The 23,465-nt window shown below is 37.3% G+C and overlaps 1 protein-coding gene across 5 annotated transcripts in view; it reads left to right on the top strand.

Moving 5' to 3' along the window:
* The window catches only part of frmpd4 (FERM and PDZ domain containing 4), a 55,625-nt gene that overhangs the window by 17,573 nt on the left and 14,587 nt on the right, over window positions 1-23,465 (top strand). For 3 of the 5 annotated variants that reach the window (XM_039671466.2, XM_089133519.1, XM_089133520.1), the window contains exons 2-9: window positions 5,529-5,648; window positions 18,814-18,974; window positions 19,215-19,317; window positions 19,441-19,486; window positions 21,789-21,893; window positions 22,167-22,274; window positions 22,791-22,922; window positions 23,052-23,171. In XM_039671466.2, the coding sequence (XP_039527400.2) occupies window positions 5,529-5,648; window positions 18,814-18,974; window positions 19,215-19,317; window positions 19,441-19,486; window positions 21,789-21,893; window positions 22,167-22,274; window positions 22,791-22,922; window positions 23,052-23,171 (895 nt within the window). Of the gene's footprint in view, window positions 1-3,158; window positions 3,263-5,528; window positions 5,649-9,228; window positions 9,339-18,813; window positions 18,975-19,214; window positions 19,318-19,440; window positions 19,487-21,788; window positions 21,894-22,166; window positions 22,275-22,790; window positions 22,923-23,051; window positions 23,172-23,465 lie in introns of those variants that run through there. The other 2 variants (XM_089133521.1, XM_039671468.2) reach the window with 2 other exon arrangements.

Here is a 23,465-nt window from a genome sequence, read left to right as displayed (position 1 = left end):
TGAAGTTCATCGTCCCTGATGGTTCGGTATCATTAGCACTACAGTAAAGCACACACGTCTCGAGACTCGAGTGCGAAGCGTCTGAGATGTTACCTGACAACAGCCCATTTGCAGGAGCAAGACGAGCTCGTTCCCCGCTCTGGTGTTTATCTGGCCTCTTCATGTCTCAGTCTTCCTCTGAGATCTGTGGTGTTGCTCTTCCTCCATCTGTGCGCCGGTTACATCATCTCCACTGCATGCTGGCGTGTTCAGGGCTTTGGTGTAATCTGGCTCTGCTCTGCATTGGTTTTGCTGAAAGAGTCACTGTAAGCCATCATCATTTCGAAGGAAAGAAAGTGCGGGATTTGACTATTATTGGGTCACGGGACTCGACAGCTAAATTGCTGTTATTAAATAAAATAAAGCCTTCTGTTCTGAAAGTGCCTGTTTGAGAGACAGTTTTTAAATAGACTATAGTTTTCTTTTGTCGCATCTGAACAAAAAGAAATATACTGAATGACGGTGATTTCCACCGGTGTGCTAATGTACTGTCAAAATCTGTTTCATTTCAATCTCTTTTTACATATTTCGTGTTTTAATGGTTGATTTAAATTTAAAAATTAATTAATTAATTAGTGGTTTACTTTTTATTTAAATTACATTTGTTTTAAAGATTTGTAATTATTGCTTAATATTTTAATACATAATATTAGTATTATTCTTTGAAAGGTAATATTTTCTGTCATAATTTCTTCAAGTTAACTGAAACTGGAAGCTAGGGCGGGACATATTGAATGGCTCCTCCCCCTTTTCAAATAGCCAATAGCGTGTAGTTTCCCTCACAGACTGACAGCAGCACGGAAGGGTGTGTGTTCAGATCTAGAGTGTCAGTGGAATGGAAACGCGACTGCGGGAACATGATGAGCTTCTCTCAGACTGAATTATTGATCGGCTCACGCATGAGCGATCGGCTTCATGTGCTGGAATGTGTCCTTCACTGGACAAACAGAAACATTAAGTAATTACAGTCCGAGATATTAAACATTTATCGGCTGTGTAATGCTGTTATTGTCAAGGCTTTTACAGCTGGATGTAATAATGTCTTCAGTGTAAAGGGAGATTTGTCTTTTACTGAGGGACTTTTTATCAGCGCCTGAAACCCACATAATTACATAATATTATTATGTTATGTAATATATAATTAATATTAACATTTTGATGTGTTTGATTCATTTAAGCGATTCATTGAATCGTTTAAATGAATCGATTCGCTTAAATGAATCATTCATTAAAATTCAAAATGATTCAGAGAGTCAGTTTTTATGTATTATTTTGTGTAGTGAAATTCTAGATTTGGCTATGTCAATGAGGGCCTGTATTTTTAGTAGTCGTATTTAATGAAAGTGTTGGTAACACTTGTGTGCATAAGTCATGAATATGAAGGAGGTTTTATGCATGTTTATGACAACATAAAGTGTCATTCGCTCAATTATGATATTTTGAATGCAAAATATGACATCGTTTGAGATGTCTTTATGACACCTTGACATAAACCATTCATCATAACCTGTCATAAACATGACATAGCAGATTAATGATCAAGCTTAAGTTAGCACTTAGCTTCATGGGTTAGCATTAACACACAGTAAGTGGTTTCTGAAGTTTGATCATTAATGTTTATGAAGTTTCATCAGTAGTTTTAAAGCTTTAGTTTCCCTCAGTTTTCCTGGGATTCGCACTCAACTGTCCGGATACTAATTAGCAGGAGATATTAGTTTGATTGTCATTCGCCCTCTCACAGTCTCACTCCGCTGCCATGGCAACGGATCCCAGTTTAACAGCTTCATTTGCATTTCAATCATTTCAGTGCTTAGAAAATTAATTACTTTCCTTCTGTCATTATGACACGTCAAGCTTTAAGAAAACGTTGGATTGAGTTCTCAGGATCGTCCGCTAGTAGGAAATAGTGATGGACAGAAATTAAATATCATAGTGACTATTAAGATCAATATATATATATATATTCATACCAGTGTCATGATTTACTATTATAGAATTTATTAATAGATTTTTACATTTAATAATATACACTCTGAGAAGAAAAGGTTCTATATAGAACCTTAAAAGGTTCTATCAGCGCTACGTATTTGGAACCCCTAAAAGGTTCTATACACTATTAAAAGAAGGGTTCCTCTGGGTTCTATAATAGAACCCTGGGGTTCCATACTTGGCCAATAGAACGCTTTACCAAAAAAAAAATGGTTCTATATAGAACCATTTTGTAGTTCCATATATGAAGCGGGGGATGGAACAATTTCTGGTTCTAAATAGAACCATTTCTTCAAAGAGCGTAATCAATGTAAAATAATCATTTTTTACGTGCTTTTTAATATTTTAGCTGTAATTTTATATTTATTTCAGTTTAATTTTTAGTCATTTTAGAACTTAAACTTATAAATAAAGTAATAAAATAAAATTGCTAAGGCAGCATTTCTACTGCATAATCACAAACTAATTCATTTAAGTTTATTATAGTATTTATTCATATTTGTACATTTACGAATGCATTTTAGTCATTTTGTTAGGCGCTTTTTAATATTTTAGCTTTGTTCATTTTATTTTTTAGTAATTTTAAACTTAAACTTATAAATAAAATAATAAAATAAAAAATGGCCAATGCATCCTTTCTACAGCAATTTCAGAAACATATTTGTTAAAGTTTATTTTTTCATTTAATTTTTATTTTATTTCAGTCTTATTTTCATCACCAAAAATCGATAGTTTTAGATTACAATAACAACACTTTCATATATCCTATGAACTCTTTTGGATTAAGTCAATTAAATGATCTTTTCGTGTAATCTTTTTATTTCCCACATGATAGAATACAGTAAAACAGTGAAATATTACTCCAGAATCTCAAAATAAAAGTCTTGCTGACCCAACCCTTGAGCCGCACACACACACACACACACACACGCACACACACGCACACACAGAGCTTTAAACATGAATAATCCAGGGCTGAAAAACACTGACTCTTAGTGCACTCGATGGCTTGTGCGCTCCCTCACTAGTGTGCAGCAGATGATTTATTAATGCTCCACGGCTTGTGTTTCTGCGCCCGGTTGGGTTTCTCCCGGTCGAGTCCGGCCGGAGAGCTGTGCTGAACACTGGGAGTCAACCAATCTGAGGGGACTGATCACTGTTTAGTGTTCTCCATCATAGACGCCATGGTGTTGTAATATTGGAGTGTGTTATGCCTCCTCACACACCTCCTCCTGTGAGTATTAAACACCGTCTGCGAGGCACATACGCGATGAGTTTATATGTGACTTTCTTATTTTGAAGTTCTCTTCTCACAATTCTGCTTTCCTGGAATTTTATCCTGATAATTTGATCTTGTAGGGTAATGTAGACAGTAGAAATATACTTGACTGGAATTCTAAATTTACATCTGTTTTTCTTGGAATATAGTTTACTTGAAGCCACTTAACTTAAGTTCACTTCTTACAATTCTGACTGTTTTTCTTGGGAATTACAAGTTTACTTCTCACAATTTCATCTTAATTTGTTCGGAATTCTACATAATTAAATTTTTTTCCAATGTAAATGCAAATTTTTTTGCTTGAATACCTCTATTTTCTGTAATTGCTGTTTATATCATGCAAAAAAAAAAATGTGTGTGTGTGTGTGATGGACAGGTTTAGGGTCGGGTTAGTGAGTGTGTGTGTGTGTGTTTAATATAGTTCCAGCCCTATTGAGAATGATCATGTTTGAAAGGCTTTAAACACGACTCTTTTATTGTGAGGATGTTCTCTGGATCTCCGGCTGGTTTGGTGGGTGTTCGGATTCTCGAACTATATCTGTGCTGCACTTTAAATGAAGCCCTGGAGCTTCACATTCACAATAACACAGTGAGTCACACACACACACACACACACGCGTCCAGTAATCTGTGCACAAACACGACTCTGATCAAACGCCGCTGGATCTCGGGCTTTCCAGGGAATGTTGGGCTTAAGGAAGATTTCACGGCGTTTAGAGACTCGACTGGAGCGTGGCGATCTTCAGGCTTGCATGATGGCATTACATAATAAATATAATTAAATCACTGGCACGGGTGAAGTCCAGGCTGTTATCGGCAGGAGGAGATGACGGCTCAGATCTGCACACACATGCTGTTATATATCTCATATTCAACAATAATAGAAGCAGATCAAGGTAAAACTCCAGAGCATGTACATGTGAATATGTGTACTTGTACACTACTCACAGCTCCGACGTGAAAACCTGTATAATAAAATGTGGAGTTGAATGTTGAGATTTGCACTCAGACGATAGACACACACACACACACACACACACGTTCTGAATGTGACGTTACAAATGTGTAAAATGCCATTCTCAAAAATGAAGCTGTATCATGAGAGCTGAATTCTTCAGTTGAATTGAATTTTGAATGAAATTGATGAACTTTGCAACATTTATATTACTTAATTGATTCGAATAAAGATTTTCATCTGTAAATCAGCTCTTAGACGATGCTGTCATCATTATTCAGTTCATCATTATTAACCCAGTTCACAATTTAGTTCAAACTTGATTGAGTTCAGTGTTGTTTCAGTTCAGTGTTGATTCAGTTAGTGTTGATTCAGTTCAGTTTAGTGTTCATTCAGTTCAGTGTTGATTCAGTTCAGTTCAGTGGTGATTCAGTTCAGTTCAGTGTTGATTCAGTTCAGTTCAGTGTTGATTCAGTTCAGTTTAGTGTTGATTCAGTTTAGTGTTGATTCAGTTCAGTTCAGTGTTGATTCAGTTCAGTTTAGTGTTCATTCAGTTCAGTGTTGATTCAGTTCAGTGTTGATTCAGTTCAGTTTAGTGTTCATTCAGTTCAGTGTTGATTCAGTTAGTGTTGATTCAGTTCAGTTTAGTGTTCATTCAGTTCAGTGTTGATTCAGTTCAGTTCAGTGTTGATTCAGTTCAGTTCAGTGTTGATTCAGTTCAGTTCAGTGTTGATTCAGTTCAGTTTAGTGTTCATTCAGTTCAGTTTACTGTTGATTCAGTTCAGTGTTGATTCAGTTCAGTGTTGATTCAGTTCAATAACAGTGTCAATAATGAAATCACTTCACTTGCAGGTGTAAAAGCGGCTCTACAGAAGTAGTTTTGTAATTGAACTTTTCAACATTTGACTGTTATTTTCATGCTCATTTGTGCGATGCTGCTTTAAAGCGATCTGTATTGCTTAAACTGGGGACATTGCATTTAATATGCTACAATATTATTGATCTGCTGCATTGACAGCATTATATAAGAACTGAGCTGAGCTGGATGATGACATCACGTTCTCTGACTGACCCTTGACCTTGACCCTGACCCGTCTCTGACTGACCTGTGACCCTGACCTGTCTCTGACTGACCTGTGACCCTAACTGACCCGTGACCTTGACCCGTCTCTGACTGACCTGTGACCCTGATCCGTCTCTGACTGACCCGTCTCTGACTGACCCTTGACCCTGACCCGTGTCTGACCGTTGCTCTTGTGTTTGCAGCCCCAGGACCAAAGCCTCGAGCTGTGCGTCGGGTGCCGGCAGCTGGGCCGCTCCGGGGCTTCAGGGGCCCAATGGCTGGGAGATGGCGTCCGCTAGAGAGGCCCGAGACTGCTACAGCAAGTGAGTATCGCGGCTGAACTTTGAGTGACGTAATCAGATTACTTTATCAAGTAACTAGTAAAGTAACGCATTACTTTTTCAATTTACAAAAAAAGTTACTTTCTCAAATAAGCAGAGATGTAAAGTTACATTAGTCGGCATTTCACCTTCCATGACTCAGTTCAACATTTAACAGGAATGTCTGTAGATCTGTTCTATATGTGGCTGGGAGAATAGACAACATGAACTGAAATAAACAGAAAAAAACAAGCAGTACATTGAAGAAACCTTTTATAATGACTGCATTTTCAGAACCGTTTTGGTCGGGAACAAAAGCAAAGTTAGCTGTTATTATTATTATTATTAGTATTAGGGTAGTTATGGTGTTACCCAGCTCCTGGGTCAGTGTTTGTGTAGTTTTGACTGAACAGGTTCCTCGGGTGCGAGAGCTCCTGGTGTTGTGCATTCAGTGTTTCTCTCAGTGCAGATGTTCAACGCTTCAGTGAGACGTTCCCGAATACTGATTCTGTCCTCGCCGCACTGCACACACACACACAGCAGACTTGTGTATGCGAGAGACAGCAGCTTGAGTGAAGCTTGTGAAACATTAGCATGATGAAACATGCGTCTGCCTTCTGAAGTGACGAACACACACTAATCCTGCACTTTATTTGCACTTCTAATGTGAGATGATCAGATCTGAGGATGAAGGAGAACTGCATGCGCTTTGGCTTTTTCTGTTTGACTCTATGAGCTTTGATGGAAAGAATATGCTGATATATTACTGAACATGCAGCAATACCATGAAAAATACTTTATTATTGCAAATCATTTCATTTTTTGTTGTTGTTGTTGCGTATATGTATATTGTATACTTCGGACTGGAGAAGAACAGTGACTGAAGATATTAAGAGTTGAAAATGAAGTGAGTTTGTGTTTAAAGCAAAAACAAATATCTGCCAACAGAGTCAGAAAGATCATCTTAATTCAAAACAATAACAAGATCATTTTTCCGACTCCATTGTGAGATACAAGACAACAATACTGAGGAGGAACATCAGATCTTACCGTTTGAATTTGGACAAAAACATGATTCTTTGTTATCGTTCATTTTCACAATTATAGACCTTAGAGAAACGAGCGCAGCATCTTCAGAATATTGTGTTCGCTCTCTATATCTCTATGGCATCGCTGTCCTGGCCAAGTGGATTTACATATTGTTGAGTTAACGAAAGTCATCATGAGGACTAGAGCCCGACCGATTAAGGATTTTGAAGGCCGATACCGATACAAATATTTGTTGGTTTTAAAATCCGATATATCGGCCGATATTTATTTATTTATTTTTTATTTCAGAAACGCGCAACAAAACATTAACAGATTCCCTAACATTAGTTATTTGTAGTTATTTATGAGTTTTAACTAAAATAATATGATAATGCATTTTAAAAAGAAACTTGTTTCTTTTATTGTCGCAACAGAACAGACTGATGATAGCGGCGTTAGCTAGCTTTATGGTTAGCTAGTCTATGATGAGCCATAATTTACCAATGGATGACGTCATACTGTGAACATACATTTTCAATACAACAGTCCAAGGAGAGATGATGCGTCTCATTGCTATAACTGTCACGCGCTATTAAAGAAATACTTCAGTCACATTATCAAACGTTAAAAGGACAGTCAGTCAACGACACTGTAACAACGTAACGTAACTATTACTAGCTAAACACTCTCGGCTTATTTAACAGCAAAACTGGACATGATGGTCAAATGTTGTCCTGCTTATTAGAGTTTAGAGAACTGATGCAGATGTTTAATTGTTATTCAAGCAATGTATGCATCGTGACCAACTCAACGAGTGTTGCCAACAGGGACGGTGTAGAGCGCCCTCTGGTGGACAAACTACACAACTCCAACACTCATGACATGGTTCAAGCGTGTTTCGTCCGTTTTTATTTTATTTTTGAAATTTTGATTTATCGGCCATTAAAACTGCCGATACCGATAGTTTGGAAAATGCCTAATATAATGCCTAATATAAGGGGCGGGGCTACACAAGGCCTATATGTCTGAAAAGGGGCGGGGCTACACAAGGCCTATATGTCTGAAAAGGGGCGGGGCTACACAAGGCCTATACGTCTCAAAAGGGGTGGGGCTACACAAGGCCTATATTTCTGAAAAGGGGCGGGGCTACACAAGGCCTATATGTCTGAAAAGGGGCGGGGCTACACAAGGCCTATACGTCTGAAAAGGGGCGGGGCTACACAAGGCCTATATGTCTGAAAAGGGGCGGGGCTACACAAGGCCTATATGTCTGAAAAGGGGCGGGGCTACACAAGGCCTATATGTCTGAAAAGGGGCGGGGCTACACAAGGCCTATACGTCTCAAAAGGGGCGGGGCTACACAAGGCCTATATTTCTGAAAAGGGGCGGGGCTACACAAGGCCTATATTTCTGAAAAGGGGTGGGGCTACACAAGGCCTATATTTCTGAAAAGGGGCGGGGCTACACAAGGCCTATATGTCTGAAAAGGGGCGGGGCTACACAAGGCCTATACGTCTGAAAAGGGGCGGGGCTACACAAGGCCTATATGTCTGAAAAGGGGCGGGGCTACACAAGGCCTATACGTCTCAAAAGGGGTGGGGCTACACAAGGCCTATATGTCTGAAAAGGGGCGGGGCTACACAAGGCCTATACGTCTCAAAAGGGGTGGGGCTACACAAGGCCTATATTTCTGAAAAGGGGCGGGGCTACACAAGGCCTATATGTCTGAAAAAGGGCGGGGCTACACAAGGCCTATACGTCTCAAAAGGGGTGGGGCTACACAAGGCCTATATTTCTGAAAAGGGGCGGGGCTACACAAGGCCTATATGTCTGAAAAGGGGCGGGGCTACACAAGGCCTATATGTCTGAAAAGGGGCGGGGCTACACAAGGCCTATATGTCTGAAAAGGGGCGGGGCTACACAAGGCCTATATGTCTGAAAAGGGGTGGGGCTACACAAAGCCTATGTGTCTGAAAAGGGGCGGGGCTACACAAGGCCTATATGTCTGAAAAGGGGTGGGGCTACACAAGGCCTATATGTCTGAAAAGGGGCGGGGCTACACAAGGCCTATATGTCTGAAAAGGGGCGGGGCTACACAAGGCCTATATGTCTGAAAAGGGGCGGGGCTACACAAGGCCTATATGTCTGAAACATTTGTGTGGATTCAATACGGTGATAAAATCTGATGGTGATATGAACTTTTGAAACCATCACATGCCTGACTGACGGAAACATGAGCTTATGAACATACACTGCGGGGGAAATTTATTTCACTCCAAAATTGCTAGTAAATTTCTCAAACAGTTTTAAAAGCTCAGCTGTGAATAGAAGAAAGGCTGCAGTATTGTTTTGTTAACTTGCTCCAGGAGTCCAGGGCTGTATTAGCATCAACTGCTGGCTGACGTGCACTAGATAGGCGTCTCTGCTGGTTAGTGTGCTCCGGTTATTATATGATCTGTGTGATCTCGGTGTTCTTCTGCTGGTGACTGTGAAAGCGTCTGGTTTGTGTAGTTATTACCCAGCAGAAGGAGTGTGTGTGTGTGTGTGTGTGTGTGTGAGGGTTGTGGGTCTTCAGCCAGGGATTATTATGTAAGAGCGAAACACAACGGATCGGATGCAGGAAGATTCCCGTCGGGCTCGTCTTCTTCCCAACTTCATCCTCGGGTGTGTAATAATTCATGCTTTCACGTCCTTATGAAAGATTTTCTTAATCTGGAGTCAAAGCATATAAGAAGTCTCAGTTTCTGAAATGTTCTCGTTGCATATATGCCAGATCTGTGTTTACTGCGGCGTGTGATGCTTCATCGTAGGGCTGCTCACTGTTAAGGGCACTAGCACGATTCACACTGGATGAGGTTCGTTCAGAAAAGAAATGTTAGTTTAAAATACAGTTTACTATTTTATCTTTAAAAATCCTCACATGTCTATTAATCATTGCAGATGCACTTTTAAGAGTTTATTTTATTGCACCTGGCGAGTTTGAGTCAGTTTTATTCATATCTATATTTTTATTTGTATATTATTATATTTTTATTTTTATTTGGTTTGTTCATATTTCATCCGCCTGAAACACTTTACTTGAAGCCTTTATGTCTAATGCATCATAAAGGCATTCATAATGTAGATTATAATGCATTAAATAGTTCAAATGCATTATAATAATTGCTGATTATTTGCAGTTTCAATGCATTATCATTTCTAAGGGTGTAATAATGAATAGATAAGTATTATTATAACTGTGCATTTAATTATTCATGAGATCAATGCATTACAAGGCGCGTAATTTAAAATACTTCATAATGCATTATATATAAAGGTATTATATAATTATATCATGCAGTCGCGCTGTGATTGGTTGTTGACTCTTAGTCTTTGAAATAAAGAAACTGAAAACTGTGAGCAGTGAATAATCTGCTGTGTGTGTGTGTGTGGGTGAGCTGAGGATTCATACGAACAGCTTTTGCGTCACGTGACTTTAAATCACAGCAGTCGCAAAACAAAGGATTTTTGTATGGTGTGATTGAGTGTTTTTGCTGGTGTGTGTGTGTGTGTGTGTGTGTGAGTTATTAGTCTGCTTATACTGGGATATTGAGCATTAAGTGTTGACCTCTGTGAGTGCATTAGTGTCACGGTTTCCTCATTCATTTCTCCCATCAGAGGATTTCAAACCAGTGTCATCAGCCGTGATCCAGACCAGTTTACGGGGAGAATGAACAAATAAATCGACTGATCGCATCCAAAATAAAAGTATTTATATTTACACTATATATGTGCATGTGTGTACTGTGTATCATTATTTTGTATATATAAATACACACATGCATGTATATATTTAAATATACATGCATGTGTGTATTTATATATAAAAAATAATTATTTTATGTAAACACAAACTTTTATTTTTGATGGGATTAATCGTTGCCCAGCATTAAAAATCAGACGATTTTATGAAATGAATGGCTTTAGCGAGGAAAAGAACTACAATCCCATGATGCATTGCAAACAGCATAAAAACCATGGGGAAATATAAAATTGCTATTTAAAAATATCTATTGAAATGTAAAGACGGTATACGTTAAGTTCCTTGCAAAATATGCTCATATATATGCAAATATTTGAGGGGTGCTTACTGGGAGTGGGCGGAGCTAACGAGATCTTGATTGGTGGAATTTTCTGCACAGCATCATGGGTAATGTAGTTGCTGTTAAACATGGTTATTTTTAAACTAAGCTGCAATAATGCAGAAGCAGATATGATCGATGAACAGCCTCACAGTACGGCGGACGCGAGAGCTTTACGAGTTATCCGTAAATATCAGTTTGCCTGTGGAGTTTTTACTTCCGGCCACAGTTTCTGTTGTTGCGTGCTGTGTAAGTCTGTGATTTTCTGATATTGTTAATTGCACAGATAACTCTCCGGAAACGTCAGAATCCAGCGGGTGATTCGGGACCTGGTCTGGAGAGTTTGGGAACTAAAGAGAGATGTGATCTTGGCTCCTTTAAATCCTGCAATCCGTCTCTATCTCTGCAGAGAACCGTTTATAATTACAGGACGGAGAGAAATCAGAGTCTGAAATGAAAATGAAATGTGTGTGTTTCACACAGTTCCAGTCATGAACACACACAGTTTAAGAGAAACACAGGCTGTGTTCCCAAACCTACAGATGGCCAACGCTCACAACACAAAATACTCATTTTTATTTCAGAGATGCATTTATATTTACTTTTTACATGTTTAGGCTTTAGTTTGTAATTATAGTGAATCAATCAGTTGAGGTTTATGAATGTCTAAAATAGTTGCATGACATTATTTAAATATTGTGCATCGTTTGCGTATACCCTAGTTTCTCCTTTATCGATGCATTCGGTCACGTTATTTCCGAGTCTTGAGCTCTGACTAACACTAACTGCATTGAAATCATTTCTGCATCATGTTTCACGTGCGCTCCAGTCCGCTCCTGTAATGCCCAGGCGCCACTGTCTGTGTGGAGCTTTAAATGAGGTTTTAAATGAGGTTTAATGTGAGTTAAGGTAGGCGATAGACGGCTGAGGGAGTGATAAGAGCTTCTCACCTGGTTAATGTGATTGGTCAGGTAAGAGGAGATGCTGTAATGCTCTGGATGAGAGTCCATTTACCTGATGCATTTAGCTTTTGTCCGGAATAATTCACATAACCATATAAAAGAGCAATTATGAAAGTCTCTGGCCAGATCAGATGTGCTCCCGGCTGGTGATGTGGGAAACGCGGGTCAGGAGCGGCTCTCAGCAGGAGTGAGTCAGCCAGTGAGTCAGTGAGTCAGTAAGGCAATGAGTGAGTCAGCCAGTGAGTCAGTGAGTCAGCCAGTGAGTCAGTGAGTGAGTGAGTGAGTGAGTGAGTGAGTGAGTGAGTCAGTGAGTGAGTGAGTGAGTCATTTAGTGAGTCAGTGAGTGAATGAGTGAGTCAGTGAGTCAGGGAGTGAGTCAGTGAGTGAATGAGTGAGTGAGTCAGTGAGTGAATAAGTGAGTGAGTCAGTAAGTGAATGAGTGAGTCAGTGAGTGAGTGAGTGAGTGAGTCTGAGTGAGTGAGTGAGTCAGTGAGTGAATGAGTGAGTGAGTGAGTCAGTAAGTGAATGAGTGAGTCAGTGAGTCAGTAAGTGAATGAGTGAGTCAGTGAGTCAGTGAGTGAGTCAGTAAGTGAGTGAGTGAGTGAGTCAGTGAGTGAGTGGGTCAGTGATTCAGTGAGTGAGTGAGTCAGTGAGTCAGCCAGTGAGTCAGTGAGTCAGTGAGTGAGTGAGTGAGTGAGTGAGTGAGTCAGTGAGTGAGTGAGTGAGTCATTTAGTGAGTCAGTGAGTGAATGAGTGAGTCAGTGAGTCAGGGAGTGAGTCAGTGAGTGAATGAGTGAGTGAGTCAGTGAGTGAATAAGTGAGTGAGTCAGTAAGTGAATGAGTGAGTCAGTGAGTGAGTGAGTGAGTGAGTCTGAGTGAGTGAGTGAGTCAGTGAGTGAATGAGTGAGTGAGTGAGTCAGTAAGTGAATGAGTGAGTCAGTGAGTCAGTAAGTGAATGAGTGAGTCAGTGAGTCAGTGAGTGAGTCAGTAAGTGAGTGAGTGAGTGAGTCAGTGAGTGAGTGGGTCAGTGATTCAGTGAGTGAGTGAGTCAGTGAGTCAGTGAGTGAATGAGTGAGTGAGTCAGTGAGTGAGTGAGTGAATGATTCAGTGAGTGAGTGAGTCAGTGAGTGAATGAGTGAGTGAGTCAGTGAGTGAGTGGGTCAGTGAGTGAATGAGTGAGTGAGTCAGTGAGTCAGTGAGTGAATGAGTGAGTGAGTCAGTGAGTGAGTGAGTCAGTGATTCAGTGAGTGAGTGAGTCAGTGAGTGAGTGATATACTGATATCACTATACATATAGTAATATATTTAAATACAATTTCTCATAAATATTGATAATGTTTTCTTTCTTCACACTGGGCATTTGCTGTAGATCTTCTAACTTTTTACATTTCAAAGAAATTTCTAAAGAAATTTCAAAGACATTTCTCATCTATAAAAACGGGATTAAATTAAGTAAAATAATGGTAAAAAAAACAATGAAAACTTTAAAACAAAATTGCTTATCAGATACAGCATGGTTTAAGTTATGACTGTTTTAGAAGCTTACGTTTCATGCAAAAAGTGTGTTGAGTTTTTAATGCATTAGAAGTGTAACGACCTAAAATGAATCGTGCGCGACACTATTTCCGTTTTCAGCGCGGTCATTAGAATATTCTGTATCTTTTGCATATTTCATATTTTCCTTGAGAATAGTTGCACCTGATTATAAGTCGAACTGTTGAGAGAAAATAAGGCGCATTGGTGTAGGCTATTTTATAATTACATTCAGAAATAATGTAAAATACAGACAAAATAAAACAAAACATAAACGTGTTTTAGTTCCCGTCAGTCCACAACACATCCCGGAGTATATACATAACCTCAAGCCTAAACTAATCTATTTGAACTGAGAGTGCATGCTAAATAAACTAGCGTGATATTATTGTTGCAGGACGTTTGAGATTATAAAAATGCACAAAACTCTTCGATTGAGAGTTGATTTAGCGTTTGCTGTGCCGTCTGCCTCATCACACTGTATTTCATTTCAGTGTCTCCTGGATTTTCATCAACCGTGCGTTTGTACAGTTTTAAGTCAATAGTTTCCATCATAGCTTTAGTTTAGAATAACCCCTGCACGAGTACGAGCGCGTGACACACACACACACACACACACACACATCTATGGCAAGCCGTTTTAACTTTTAATCATTCGCAGGATATGAATTCTTGATAACAATGCCATTTTTTGATATCATGAATTTAATTGTTGATATCAAGAATTGAATTGCTGAAATCTGTAATTGTATTTTCACTAGTGAAATGTCACCATAGGCTGGCAAGATGTTTTAGCTTTTATTCATTCCCAGGATATGAATTCTTGATGTCAACAATAACATTTTTTGATATCAAGAATTCAATTGTTGATATCAAGAATTACATTTTTGATATCAAAAATGTAATTCTTGATATCAACAATTGTATTTTCACTAGTGAAATGTCACCATAGGCTGCCATTCAAAACCAATTGTTGATATCAAGAATTGATTTCTTACTAGTTGAAATTCCTATTTCACATATCAAAAATATAATTCTTACTAGTAAAAATGTTCATTTTTGATATCAATAATTAAATTTTCACTAGTGACATTCAAAATGAATTTTTGATCTCAAGAATTGATTTTTAACTAGTAGAAATATCATTTTTGATATCAATAATTACATTGTTACTAGTAAAAATGTGAAATTCCTGATATCAATAATTAAATTGTCACTAGTCAGTCCCTCCAGGATTTCACGATTTTTTTTTGTGATTTTTGCGATCAAAATGACTGATTTTGTGGTGGTAATTTCCAAAAATTTGTGAAAAAATTTGCGATTTATATTCAACATTTACCTAGAATTCAGTCCTTCCTGAAAAACACGGAGTTTTTTTTTGTGATTGTTGCGGGCAAATGCGATGGAATATGTGGGATATTTATGCAATTTTATGCGATGAAATTGCTGGAATTTACAAAAATTGAGGGAACTTGCAAAAATTGCGGTTTGATGAAAAAGAGAAAAAAAGTGATTCCCCCAACATCCTGTTAATATAAGAGTCATTTCTTATTACTTCCTTTGATAAACAAGCATACTACATCATAGAAAGTGCTGGGAATATTTAATTTCTCATCTTGTTTTATTTCAGACTGTAAGAGTGTAAATAAGGTGTGGCCCCTTTAAGAGCTGCGCGCTCCCTGTTGAACTGTCTTACACCCCATGTGTGCGGGTCATTTCTGTTTGATGCTACTTCTTTTATCTTATGTTGTTTATTAAGTAACGATGTGATCGTAGAACGTTCGACAGACAGTTATACGAGTTCGATTTGTGAGATCAATCGCCTCTGTGAGTCTGTCTGGCGTCGCGTAATTGCGGCACTTCATAACGTTCCCATGGAAACAGGGGGAAATGGCTGCTCTTGTGTGAAGCAAACGCAACATTTTTCAACTTTCTGCTAAGATACATGTGACTTTTTTTGCAACGAAAATGCGAGGATTATGAAATTATGCAAACCCCGCATATTTTGCACGGAAATCGGCAATTTATGCGGCAAAAGTGCGGCGTATTTGAAAAAAATGCGGCCCCCGCATAAATATGCGGACTTTGCCTGATTTTGCATTGAATTCAGCGATCGCATAATCACGTTTTTCTGGAGGGACTGACTAGTTGAAATGTTTAAACAATTCAATTGTTACTAGTAAAAATGACTATTTTTGATATCTGAAAATGTATTTCTGATATCAATATTATTTCAGATATCTAAAATGGCTTTCTTACTAGTAACAATCACATTCATGATATCAGAAATTAACATCGACACTAGTAAAAATGTAATTATTGATATCAAAAATGTAATAGTTGATATCAAGAATTCATATCCTGGAAATGAATAAAAGCTAAAACGGCTTGCCATATGATGGAGACTCGACTTGATTTTGCCCAAACCGCCTTGAACTGTGTGTCGCAGCCTCTCGAGTGCATGAAACGTGAACCTGTTGCTGCTGAGTGTGTGTGTGTGTGTGTGTGTGTTCAGAAGTCTCACACACGCCTCGCCGCGGCTTGAAAGATTAATTGTAGCTCTTCTCTGAGCGCTGGAACATGTGTCGGGAATAATGGCTCTTCCTCGCCTTCCTTCAGCCCACGGCTTTAATTATCCACACACACACACTGCAAGATGATATAAAGACTGAGCAGTCGTGAGCCTCTCGCACAGATTGCATTAGTGAAAGGCGAGACGTGATGTAAAGGCCATTTGCTGGTTACCTGAGCGTGAAGCAGAAACATAATGCTATTAAAATCACTATAACACATCTTACGCTGAGCGATTAAACACAGATAATGGCTTCACACACACACCGAAGAGTGTGTTTTATTCAGAAGATTGTTATACGCACTAAACGCACACATTAGATAATGTGTAAATGATGTTTTTACTGCAGGAAATGTAGTTTTGCGCAAGTCTGCGTCTCGTAAAGCTTTATTGCTATTCTTCATAAATGATGAATCAACTGTGATTATTTCCAGCGTAATTCTTTCACACACACACACACACACACACACACACACACACTCATACCAGAATTTTTTTAGATATTATTTTGTTTTAGTTAATGTTTATTTTATTTCAAATAGCTAAAATGGCTTTTTATGGTTTTAATTTTAGTTAACAATAAAATGCTGCAGATTCCATCTAAAACAGTTTATTTATTTCGAATGCTCTTTTTATATATTTTATTTCAGTTAATGTTTATTTCATGTCACGAAAAAGGTTTTTTTAAAAACTTTTTTAACTTTAATTTTAGTTAACGATGCAGCCTATTTTTTATATCACATTTTGTTTTAGTTACATTTTTAAATAACGAACATTTTTATGTTAGTTAGCAATAAAATGCTGCAGATTCCATCTAAACCGTCTCAGGTTACGACTGTAACCTATGTTCCCTGAGAACAGGGAACGAGACAACACGTCTCCATATAATGCTATAAAAATCACAATAACATCTTACGCTGAGCGATTAAACACAGATAATGGCTTCACACACACACCGAAGAGTGTGTTTTATTCAGAAGATTGTTATACGCACTAAACGCACACATTAGATAATGTGTAAATGATGTTTTTACTGCAGGAAATGTAGTTTTGCGCAAGTCTGCGTCTCGTAAAGCTTTATTGCTATTCTTCATAAATGATGAATCAACTGGGATTATTTCCAGCGTAATTCTTTCACACACACACACACACACACACTCATACCGTCTGCTGGATACCAGAGCTCTATTGTTGAGTTATCGTGTGGGATTGAGATGTTTTTGTCAGTTTTAAATGATATTTAGTTTTTCTGTGAAATGCATTTGCGGTGTGAAAGACCACCGTCTCATAACTTTACACAGAATTATTCATTCCAGAATGATTAAGATGATGTTGTTGTGGAGGGCATCTGTTTAAAACATAAAAATAACCCTGAACAGATATTACTCACTGTGTTCTTGGATTGCGAACCATCATTTGGAAAAGCTTCGGTCGTTCATGTTCATATTTATGTATTAAATATGATCAGGTTTATTCGTTCATCTTTGTATTGTGTTTCAAAACTACAGAGATTTGATCATGAAACTAAGCATTAAATATCATCTGACTAAGATATGTCATTGACAGATATAGATATATATATATATATTTTATGTAAGTATCAGCTGTACTGTTATAAAGATCTCACTGATTTACATTAAACACATCAGAATTTCAGGTAAATATCAGCATCTGCATATTGTTGCTCTGTTTTCCCTCTATGTTCTCACTATATGAGCCATATATTATTGACAGATATTGATATTGACAGATAATATTTATATTTAATATTTATATTTAAACAATATGAATGTAAGCCAGAGGAGAACTGGCCCCCGACTGAGCCTGGGTTCTCCCAAGGTTTTTTCTCCATCCAATCTGATGGAGTTTGGTTCCTTGCCACTGTCGCCTTGCTTTTGGCTTGCTTTGAGCTTGCTCAGTTGGGGTTATTTATTTAGTGTTTAGCAATGTTGTTGATCTGTGTTGTGCTACTTACATGTTATCACTGTGAAGCTGCTTTGATACAATCTGTATTGTGAAAAGCGCTATATAAATAAATGTGACTTGACTTGACTTGAGATATTGATATATGTATTTATGCAATATATATATATTTTAAACATTTAATATGAGGTGTAATATTGTTTAGATGATGAATCTGACTGTTAGTGACAGTTAAAGGAGTAGTTTAAGTAGTAAACTTTTGCTGATAATTTACTCGCCCCCGTGTCATCCAAGATGTCCATGTCTTTTTTTCTTCAGTCGAAAAGAAATGAAGGTTTTTGATGAAAACATTCCAGGATTTTCTCCATAATGGACTTCAATGGGGTCCAAATGAGAGTTTCAGTGCAAACTGTTCAAACGGCTTTAAACGACACCAGATGATGAATAAGGGTCTTATCAAGCGAAACAATCGCTCATTTAATAAATAAATAATAAAGTTTAAGTTTTATAAGCTCAAATGCTATAACCTCTTTTTCAATGAACCAAATGACTCGGAAAAAGATTTGTTCATTTTGATGAACGAGTTCGAACAGGAGTGCGTTACAGAACAGAGCAAGGCAAGCGTTTGAGCTTATAAAACTTAAACTTTGTTATTTATTTATTAAATGAGCGATCGTTTCGCTTGATAAGACCCTTATTCATCGTCTGGAATCGTTTAAAGCCCTTTAAACAGTTTGCACTGAAACTCTCATTTAGACCGTGAACCGTTTGGTCCCCATTGAAGTCCATTATATGGAGAAAATCCTGGAATGTTTTCATCAAAAACCTTCATTTCTTTTCGACTGAAGAAAGAAAGACATGGACATCTTGGATGACACGGGGGCGAGTGAATTATCAGCAAAAGTTTTTTCAAAAGTGAACTACTCCTTTAAAGCAGTGATTGTGAGTCGATGTGAGCGTGAGTGAGTGTGTGTCCTCTGTTCAGTACCGTGAGTGAGTGTGTGTATTCTGGTCCTCTGCTTCTCCCAGTCACCTGTCCCAGTCCAGCTCTCTGGAGGAGGTCCGGGTGGATGTGGAGAAGTTCGTGCCTCCAGCGCCCAGAAAGGTTGAAATGAGACGCGACCCGGTTCTCGGCTTCGGCTTCGTGGCGGGCAGCGAGAAACCAGTGGTGGTTCGATCCGTCACTCCAGGTATCCAGCAAACTCTAAATCAATCACTTTTTAACTTCTTCTAAATTAAGATTATACGTTTTTATGAAAAACGCAGAAAGTGTTGTGTGACGGACAGGTTTAGCGGTTGTGTTAGTGTGAGGAGATAAAATACCGTATACAGTTTGGACGGTATAAAACCATTAAGTCTATGGAAGTCCTCATAAAACGTGTGTGTGTGTGTGTGTGTGTGTGTGTGTGTGTGTGTGTGTGTGTGTGCAGGAGGTCCTTCAGAAGGGAGGCTGATCCCCGGAGACGAGATCGTGATGATAAATGATGAAGCCGTGAGTTCGGCTCCGAGGGAACGGGTCATCGATCTGGTCAGGTACTGGACACCATTGTTCCCATCTGAGTTTAATCATCAGATGACCGTGAGCTGTGATTTAAGCTTTTCAAACACACACGAGAGATCTTGCCTTTATCTGGTGTGTGTGTGTGTGTTTTGCAGGAGTTGTAAGGAGTCGATCATCCTGACGGTGGTTCAGCCGTACCCTGTGAGTCTGATGTTCGCCGTCCTCTATAGATTAACATGTTAGTTCGTTAGTGTCTCGAATGAGTTTAAATCTAACATTTAAAAATCACCAATAAAAGTCTGCAGATCAGCGTCATTGATTTACTACTAGTGTTTTTAATATTGTGAAATAGATTTTAATTTTATATAGATTTTTACTTTCACTTGAAAGTTTTAGTATTTTTTTGGATTTTTTGAAAAAATGTTTTATGTCTACTCTATTTAGTTTTTTTGTATAACGATTAATGATAATAATCCATCTATTTGTGTGCAACTCTTTCAAAAACCTTTAGAAAAAATATAGGAATTAATATGATAAAGCTAAAACTTACTTTTTAATTTGACTTAATTTTGTTTAATTTCAATTTCAATTAATTTTTATTTTATTTCATGTAACAAAAATATTTGTTATTAGCTCTAGTTTTAGTTAACGATAATAATGCTGATGCAGAATTTTTTTTATATCTTATTTTGTTTTAGTTAATGTTTATTTAATTTCAAATAGCTAAAATGGCTTTTTATGGTTTTAATTTTAGTTAACAATAAAATGCTGCAGATTCCATCTAAAACAGTATTTATTTCGAATGCTCTTTTTATATATTTTATTTCAGTTAATGTTTATTTCAAGTAACGAAAAATGTTTTTTGTTACTTTTTTAACTGTAATTTTAGTTAACGATGCTGCCTATTTTTTTTATATCACATTTTCTGCCTATTTTTTATAATAGTTTTTTAAAAATAATTTTGTTTTAGTTAGTTTTTTTTTTAAATAACGAACATTTTTATGATTTTTATGTTAGTTACCAATAAAATGCTGCCGATTCCATCTAAAACAGTTTATTTATTTCGAATGCTCTTTTTATATATTTTATTTCAGTTAATGTTTATTTCAAGTAACGAAAAATGTTTTTTGTTACTTTTTTAACTGTAATTTTAGTTAACGATGCTGCCTATTTTTTTTATATCACATTTTCTGCCTATTTTTTATAATAGTTTTTTAAAAATAATTTTGTTTTAGTTAGTTTTTTTTTTTAAATAACGAACATTTTTATGATTTTTATGTTAGTTACCAATAAAATGCTGCCGATTCCATCTAAAACAGTTTATTTATTTCGAATGCTCTTTTTATATATTTTATTTCAGTTAATGTTTATTTCATGTAACGAAAAAGGTTTTTTTAACTTTTTTAACTGTAATTTTAGTTAACGATGCTGCCTATTTTTTTAAACAACGTTTTTAAATAACGAACATTTTTATGTTAGTTAGCAATAAAATGCTGCAGATTCCATCTAAACCGTCTCAGGTTGCGACTGTAACCTATGTTCCCTGAGAACAGGGAACGAGACAACACATCTCCATAGCGTCATTCGACGTATTGTTGAGTTTCCTTCGAAAGGGAACTGTTTATTTATTTCAAATGCTCTTTTTTTATATTTTATTTCAGTTAATGTTTATTCCAAGTTTTAAAATTTTTTTGAACTGTAATTTTAGTTAACGATGCTGCCTATTTTTTATAATAGTTTTTTTTAAATTTGTTTTAGTTAATGTTTTTTTTAAATAACGAAAATTTTTATGATTTTTATGTTAGTTACCAATAAAATGCTGCCGATTCCATCTAAAACAGTTTATTTATTTCGAATGCTCTTTTTATATATTTTATTTCAGTTAATGTTTATTTCATGTAACGAAAAAGGTTTTTTAACTTTTTTAACTGTAATTTTAGTTAACGATGCTGCCTATTTTTTTATATCACATTTTGTTTTAGTGAAATTTTTAAACAATGTTTTTAAATAACAAACATTTTTATGTTAGTTAGCAATAAAATGCTGCAGATTCCATCTAAACCGCCTCAGGTTGCGACTGTAACCTATGTTCCCTGAGAACAGGGAACGAGACAACACTTCTCCATAGCGTCATTCGACGTATTGTTGAGTTTCCTTCGAGAGGGAACTGTTTATTTATTTCAAATGCTCTTTTTTTATATTTTATTTCAGTTAATGTTTATTCCAAGTTTTTACATTTTTTTGAACTGTAATTTTAGTTAACGATGCTGCCTATTTTTTTATAATAGTTTTTTTTAAAATAATTTTGTTTTAGTTAATGTTTTTTTTAAATAACAAAAATTTTTATGATTTTTATGTTAGTTACCAATAAAATGCTGCCGATTCCATCTAAACCTGTTTATTTCCTTCAAATTTTATTTCAGTTAATGTTTATTTTATTTCAAGTAAACCAAAAATGACATTGGCATGTCGGTGACGTTGTTCCTCTGTTATTCCCCTTCAGTCGCCCAAATCTGCCTTCATCAGTGCGGCTAAAAAGGCCAAGCTGAAATCCAACCCGGTCAAAGTGCGCTTTGCTGAAGAAGTCATTATTAACGGACAAGTGCCGGTGAGTGAAAAACGAGACGTTTGGCTTGGAGAATGTGACATTTCTGATATTCAGGGAGAAAAACACAGTGGGGTTCTGGGATTGATTGGATTGTGAGTCAGGTGATGAACGTAAGAGGATTGGTGAGAGTGTTATTGAGCGACACACGTTACATAAATCACTGTGTTGGTTATTAACAGTGCATTACAGTGTTTCGTAATTAGTGGCACCACGAGAGGTTATTTGTTAAAATGATGCAGGCTCATGTTTGTGATTTATTAAACTCACGAGCAGGAATCGGTGAAGGATAACTCTCTGCTCTTCATGCCAAACGTGCTGAAGGTGTATCTGGAAAACGGACAAACCAAATCCTTCAAGTTTGACTGCAACACCTCCATTAAGGTATTAAAACACAGCAAAAGTGTTTCATTCACAAATCACTGCCGCCACATTGTAGAGGCAGCCGGATAATGATTTAACGGTCGGCAAACACACACATATATATATGATGTAATAGCAAGCAATGTTTACACTCATGTTAAACACTACTGTTCTAAAGATTATATTTTAATACTTTTGTTCACATTACAGTAGATTGATTAAAAGTGACTGTAAAGGCATTTATGTTACAAAAGATTCTGTTTCAAATAAATGCTAAACTTTCTATTCATCAAAGAGTCCTGAAAAATACCATAAGAATAAAATAAATAAATAGGAATAAATAGGAATAAATTACACTTTACTGTATATTCACATAGAAAACAGATGATTTACATTATAATAATATTTCACATTTTTACTGTATTTTTGATCAAATTAACGCCGCTTTTAAACATTGTCCGGTAGGTAGTGTAAGTGGATGTGGATGTGGTTGGTCTCCGCTGAGAGGAATAATAGAGATGCTCTTCTGTTTGAAAGGATGTTATTCTGACGCTGCAAGAGAAGCTGTCGATTAAAAGCATCGAGCACTTCTCTCTGATGCTGGAGCACAAGATGGACGGATCTGCAACCAAACTGATGCTTCTTCACGAGCAGGAGATGCTGATGCAGGTCAGTGTCACATCACTAGCACTAACAGATGGATGATGGATGGATGATGGATGGATGGATGGATGATTGGTGATGGATGGATGGATGATGGATGTAGATATCGAGTAACAGTGCGGTGTTGTTTCTCAGGTCACTCAGAGACCAGGATCACACAAGATGAAATGTTTTTTCCGCATCAGTTTTCTCCCGAAGGACCCGGTGGATCTTCTGAGGAGAGACGCCGTCGCCTTCGATTACCTCTACGTCCAGGTGCAGTTTATCCTCAACGCTTCATCTCTTCAGTCTCGCTGCTCCTCCAGACAATGTGTCTGGATATTAGTGCTGGAGAACGAGACAGAAACAGCAGTTCTGTGTAGAGTATAAATGTTAAAGTGGAGTCTCCTTCATCTCCACAGCGCTTTAACAGTGTAGAGTTTCACTGCAGCGTTACAGGAGATTACAGTCACAGAGACTTTACAGCAGATCTAGAATACAGTTACTGTCCAGATAAAGTTAGTTTCGATTCACTTCTGTTGCTGAGAAGAGAAGAGTGTTTCTCCTGCT

Source organism: Pimephales promelas, chromosome 7 (genome assembly GCF_988280905.1).
Source record: "Pimephales promelas chromosome 7, fPimPro1.hap1.1, whole genome shotgun sequence".
In the NCBI taxonomy this organism is placed as follows: domain Eukaryota; kingdom Metazoa; phylum Chordata; class Actinopteri; order Cypriniformes; family Leuciscidae; genus Pimephales; species Pimephales promelas.
The sequence above is the reverse complement of the archived record's forward strand: the minus strand, read 5'-3'. Positions and strand labels throughout refer to the sequence as shown.